We start from the raw sequence: 6,688 nt of genomic DNA on the forward strand, positions 1-6,688 counted from the left end.
GTTCCCGCTTTACAAGCCAAAGGAAATCGTCTGGTGGTGGTCTGATTAAAATGAGAAATACGTCACCGGACTGAACTGAGAGGCTTTTGTTCCTGCTGACAATACCGTGGTGCCGCGGGTGAAGTGCGGGATTGTCGCTCACACTAGGGGGGGTTTCTGGCAGCGTCTGGAGCCCCGCTGAGTTAAGCCCCAGGCTATAACAGGACTGGAAAAAAATGGAATCTGTGAAGAAGGAAAGAGTGTCCCCGCTGCTGGGCGAGGGCGGAGGGAGCACCGACCTCTCGTCCTCCCGACCGCCCGTGCTTCCCGACAGCAGCAGCGTGGCCAAGACCTACCACCACCACAACCCTGTCCCCCAAGCCCCTGCTCCCAACCCCCCTGTGGGTCTGGTGAATAGCGAGGACGCGGACGTAGCTTCTGTACTGATGTCCGGCGGCGTCAACAATACCTTCTCCGGTGAAATCAGCGACGCCGTCACCAAGATCCTGGAAGACTACGACTGGTCCAAGATACCTCTGGCTAACAAGTAGGTCACCCGAACTCCTTCCGATGCCTCCTTCGTGTACAGCTGCGGACATAAATACTGATACACTCCAGAACGATAAAGTATGAGGCAACGAACAATGATTTTCGGTACCCTTTAAAGTGGTTTTAACAGCTCAATTAACTTTTCAGAATATCATATAAGTTCCGTAATTGTCAGACTAAAAACAGGAGTAATATTAATGTCCACAGCTGTACCGTAGTGTTAAGTATTCATCCTTATACACCCATCATGAGTCTGTACGGTGGGGAACAAATGTTCGCTAATATTTCATCTCATCTACTTCTCACTTCCCTCGGTTACATAATATTCCTAAGCTGAGAGAGTCTTACAATATTTCTTTACCGATGGGTTAACCTCTCTGATATGACGCGTCGGGGAGGAAAGTGACGGACGTGGCCTGAATGCGAAATGACGCACTAGACAAATAGGCGAACATTTGTCCTTGACTGTACTTTCCTCGCACCTGTCAAGCACACCTGTATGCTCATGACATTACTTCTGCCCACCTTTTACCCCTACCCTGGCTGAGAGAAAGCATTCAGGGTTTCATACCAAACGAAGACCAGGTGTTCAGTGTCAAGGTGCTTGTGCGAAGCTTTGTTAGACTATACTCGAAAAATGATGGCACTGACTCTGCTGCCTGTAAAGTCTGGAAAAGCTTCTGACTACCGATAATAGGTCTTCTTCCGGTGTGAGTCCCTGGTTATGACTTCCCTCCAGCCATGGGTAGGATAAAAGGGTGAGCTGAAACTATAGCTTACGATTGTTGCGACCCACACGCTCGGGGGAGAAAAAAAAAATGTTTTTGTCCATTTCGCACCATATTACACAGCTTACATCAAAACTGTCATATCTATCTCTTTTACACTTCCTGACATGACATGAGCGTGCAGTTCATTCACAAGGCCTCAGAGCTGTGCCAGAACGCTTCGAGATCGTGGTACTCATGCTAGTAATGTTCAGGCGGGTTGGAGGAGCTGGAACCTTGCTTTATTAATTCCTAACCTCGGATATATGTACAAGGATTATTAACCTAAACTCTCTCTCTCTTCTCTCTCTCTCTCTCTGACACCTGTTGCACGTGTTGCGTGTCTCCTACAGCAATTATCCGCTTACCCCTCACTCAGCTCTCCGTTTTTCTTTGTGCTCCCGTATCATATTGCTCTCCACTTAAGCTCATAAAATTTTATCTCACACGTGTCATGGCTTCTACAATGCACGCGTCTGCCATGAGAACTGTCGCATGTTACGTCTCTCTCTCTCTCTCTCTCTCTCTCCCCTGCATCATTTACGCTTGATTACTACACTTATTGCGTCAGTCTATCTTATTAATACTACACTCTTTACAACTATCATACAACACTCCTTACACCTCACACACCACGCTCTCTGTCTCTCGCACCACTCTCCTTATGCCTGATCATACCACTCTCCTTACACCTGTCTCGCATACCACTACCCTTACACTTCTCTCGCACACCACTATCCTTGCTCCTATACCTCACACACCACTCCCCATACTCCTATCTCTCACACCACACTCCTTACGCCTGCCTCTCACACCGCTCTCCACGCACCTGTCTCGCACACCACTCAACTTATAGCTGACCATACCAGTCTCCCTACACTTGTCTCACACGCCACTCTCCTCTCCTTCCCCCTGTTTCTCACACCACTCTCCTAACACCTGTCTCTCGCATCATTTTCATGTCTCTCACACTGCTCCTTTACACCTGTCTCATGCTGAGAGAGAGAGAGAGAGAGAGAGAGAGAGAATGCAGGTGAATAACACAGGATAACCCCTACCGAGAGACCAACCCTAAGAGATAACATATTCTTGGCCAAACCACTGAGGGAAGCTCTGTGCACTCAACATGTCCGTCACTCTCACGTAGCAAAGATGAAGTAGGGTAACATCTTTCACCATTTTCTCATAAAATTTCACCGCCTTTACCACGCTCTTTATCACCATCACCAGCGGCATCATTACCATTTTATTCCAATCTGTCAATTCACACACACACACACACACACACACACACACACACACACACACACACACACACACACACACTGATCGGAAGTTTGAAATATACACTGTGCACTGCTGACAAACTCTACATCTGCTTTTAAATAATCGCCATGACGACTAAAACTATTCGCAAACGGGGGCGGGGGATTACGACGACAACCTGAAAGCGAAGAGAAAGTAAGCTAACTCTGTTCTTCCTATTTTCTTTCTTTCTTTTCTTGCTCTCCTCTGTCTTCTGCTTTTGTCTTCTTCTTCTTCATCCTATTCTCTTTTATACTGGCGAGGGATAATCTTTTTTCAAACTGGTGATATTATGCGACGTCCATAAACTTTTCTCTCTCAGGGTCCTCTAAATAATATAAAAATAAATAAAATGGTCGACGGGCATGAATACGTCCTCGGGCTAGGAGTGTTAATCGAATCACAAGTATATTCTGAGTGTAAAATAGTGAAAGATAAGGGCTACGGTATGAGCTGGTCTGTCGCGGTTAATCTCACGGCAGCTAGGGGTCTTAGAGGAACAATTCACGCAGTCTAGGGAAGTTTTGGAAGGTGTGATAAATTATACGGTGGTGCGGGGTGGTGGTGGGTTGGAACGGGAAAGACGGTGCTGGAAGGAGCGGTGGTTGTTATGGTCGTGATGGTGGTAATTTTAGTGGTGATAAAAATATTACTGGTGGAAATGGTAGCAGTTATAATGAGACTGATGGTGATAGCAAAGGCTGTGGTGACTAATAATTATGCAGGTGGTGGAAATGGTGCCAGTAATAATGGTGGCGGTAGCTGTGATGGTCATGACTTGGCAGTGGTGATAACAGTGAAGGTGGTATACAAGCAAAGAAACAGCAAGGATGAAAAAAAAGATTCGCCTTATCAGTTCGACAGTTCCTTTCAAGAAACAATTAGAAAAAAAAAAAAACTGACAACCATATACACTCGCTTCCTGAAAAATGTAGCTTTGTGTGTGTGTGTGTGTGTGTGTGTGTGTGTGTGTGTGTGTGTGTGTGTACCGGTAATATGACCACACAAATGACCCTCGTTAAAAAAAAAAAAAAAAGATTAATGTTTACATGCAGTTCTTGAAGGGCGTGTGTATGTGTATTTTACGGGATGCTAGAATGATGATGACGACTGGCTAGGTATTATAGTCTGTTCACCTTAACTTGGCGGAGATTTTCGTCCTTTAGAAGCTTAGTCCCGTAGCTCAATGGCAGAAAAGGCAATACCACGGCTGTATATCCTTCTTATAACACTTCTTCGTGACTAGCGCCATGTAGTGTTAATCTCATGTTACGGTACAGAATTGAAGATGGAGAGATGGCAACTTTAGGCCAATTTAAAGTGAACATACTGTATTGCAATATTCCAGTGAGTGAGGAAACGCGGTGGGGAAAGTGAGAGTGAAAGTGGAGTCTGGGGTGGCAGAGATAACGCGCTTGTGGTCAGCTTTATAAATGAAACCAACTAATTTTTCCGATACGCAAGTCTTTATAACATTTAACATGGAGCATTTGGTTTTATGTTTTCTTTCCACATTAATATTCATTCTCATGCGATTGCGATGTGTTTGGCAGGTACATGAATGACGAAAAACGCATACACACGCAACTTTACACACAACTTAGGCTTAGGAGTGCTTATAAATTCTGTTTCTCGCGTGGTGAGAGCAGCACCGTATCTGTATCAAGGTCCCGCTGATATCACTGGCCTGTCTACGCTCACCACTGTTTTTTTTTTTTACCTTCTACTTTATCTATCTGTCTTTATATATTCGTGTGTGTGTGTGTGTGTGTGTGTGTGTGTGTGTGTGTGTGTGTGTGTGTGTGTGTGTGTGTGTGTGTGTGTGTGTGTGTGTGTGTGTGTGTGTGTGTGTGTGTGTGTGTGTGTGTGTGTGTGTGTGTGTGTGTGTGTAGTCGAGATACTACTGTTTAATATGCAACTGATGGCCCTATTTATAAAAGAGCTTAACCAACTTTCACGATACACGTCCCCATTACGGTTAGCTACTGACAGAAATAATGTTAAGCACTTTTTTTTCTGATAGTCGTTATACCCTAGCGATTTTTTTTTTTTTTTTTTTTTTTTTTTTGCACTTTGGTTTAATCCTTGTATGTGATTTATATCCTCATAATACTAATATATCTTGCAGCAGTAGCATATAAGACGATATCAAAGCGTAATATGCAAAATAAATCGCTGAAGAGGAGGCGTTATGAGGTCTCTTATTATCGAGACTACGGTCCTAATACCGAGCCGTCTATATTGAAGCATTCTATGATTATCTCATTTAAATATGTGTACACAGCGCTTTCATTTTTCTGTTTACGACGTGACGGTGAGTTTGCGGAAGATCGACTCAAGGAAAATCAAATCCCCATACTATTCTCTGCATGGCCGATTTTGTGATATAGAAATGATAAATGCAATCCCTTATTACCCCCCCTCCCCCTCAAGGTGCAGGGCTCGCGGCTATACCGCCTTTACTCTAACTTGGACCAAAACTTGAGATCTCTCCATCTTGAGGGCCGAGTTGTAATACTAGATTAATACTAGAATATGATGTGGTCACGAAGAAGTGCTATGGTAAGGAGGTAGGGCAGCAGCCTTGTCCATTTCTGCCACTGAGCTACGTGAAATAAGCTGTGAAAGGACGAAACTCAGGGCCAAGTTAAACATGGTATAGGACATTATGAAGTGCTGCCATGGAAAGGATATAGAGTCGTAGCCTTGTTTTTTTCTGCCACTTTGCTACGTGAAATAAGCTGCGAAAGGACGTAAATCGGGGCCAAGTTATAGGGTAGAAGCGATATAGGACAAAGAGTAAATGACCAGCCTAACCCCCGTACGGCATTACATGATTGACAAACCTACCTTCACCTGTTAGGGATAGAGTCTATATGCGCACGGCTCTATGGCTCTACTCTCACTCCGGCCGGGACAAGAACCACACTCAACCACCAGGCCACTCATACTCCACTTCTCCACTCGTGAATACCGTCAACCAATTCATTCAATAACTTTCATTCAGCAGAACACCACCTCACACAACCAATAAATAAACACATAAAATAAATAGGGTGTTGGAAAGTGGGCATCCATAGTATAAATTCATCCGTTATTTATTCACCAAACAGTACAATCACCGCTATCGTTTATATTGCTATTGTTAGACGTCCATGGCTATTAATTAACACGGAGAAGATGGCGAGAAGACTAACAAGCCCACAAAAGATGAACTGGCTGCAAAAATAAGGAGCTTTGTATTGATTTTCCTGCACACGTTATTACATTTCCTTGCCTCTGTTTATGTTTATTGCCCAATTCGTATATTACCTTCAATGCTACAAATATTCCCATTTCCAAAAGTATTGAAATTCCCGGTGTTTCACTTAACAAAGCCCTCAGCTGGACCTCTAATGTCGGACCACTTGCTAAAACCGCCTCGAAGAAACTTGGATTATTGTACAAAGTCCGTAACTTATCTTCACTAGCGAGCAGTTAGCTATGAGTCATGTGCACTCTCAGTTAGAATATTGCTCACCCTTGCGGAATGGATGTGCAGAGGTTGCACTAAAACAACCAGACAAAATTCAGAACAAAGCTGTTGGAATTATTAACAACCCTGCCATTACAAATAAACTACCTCCCCTACAGGTAAGAAGGAATGTTGCCTCCCTTGCATTATTTTACAGATACTTTTATGGCAAATGCTCAGGCGAAGTTGCATCACCTCTCCATGCCTTCCCTCGTGCTACCCGGGCATCTAGTAGCGCTCATGACTGGAATGTCCCACAGCCATACTGCAGAACTTCTACCTATTAGAAGTCTTTTATTCCCCGAACTGCATCTCTCTGGAATTTGCTTCTCCTGAGTTGTTTCCCCCCAAACTTCAACCTACTGTACAGCTGTTCAAGTTCAACTGTTACAGAGTTTTTATGAATGGAGGACGCCAGTAATCTGCTGTATGGATTTTTTTTTTTTTATTCATTTGTTTCTCCCGCATCTGTTCTGTTATTTGAAAAAAAAAAAAAAAAAAAAAAAATGGTAGCGGAGTTCAGTAATAATATGATCAAATCGCCACACCTTCCTCAAATCAACTAACACACTGA

The 6,688-nt window shown here is 43.8% G+C and overlaps 1 protein-coding gene across 1 annotated transcript in view; it reads left to right on the forward strand.

Annotated features, from left to right (window-relative positions):
• Window positions 1–215: 215 nt before the first annotated feature.
• The window catches only part of LOC145413640 (uncharacterized), a 48,491-nt gene continuing 42,018 nt past the window's right edge, over window positions 216–6,688 (forward strand). Inside the window, exon 1 of the mRNA XM_080283299.1 lies at window positions 216–526. Coding sequence (XP_080139425.1) covers window positions 216–526 — 311 coding nt within the window. The remainder of the gene's footprint in view (window positions 527–6,688) is intronic.

The sequence above is a fragment of the Coenobita brevimanus genome, chromosome 97 (genome assembly GCF_032717465.1).
Source record: "Coenobita brevimanus isolate Jiangsu-jjx chromosome 97, ASM3271746v2, whole genome shotgun sequence".
In the NCBI taxonomy this organism is placed as follows: domain Eukaryota; kingdom Metazoa; phylum Arthropoda; class Malacostraca; order Decapoda; family Coenobitidae; genus Coenobita; species Coenobita brevimanus.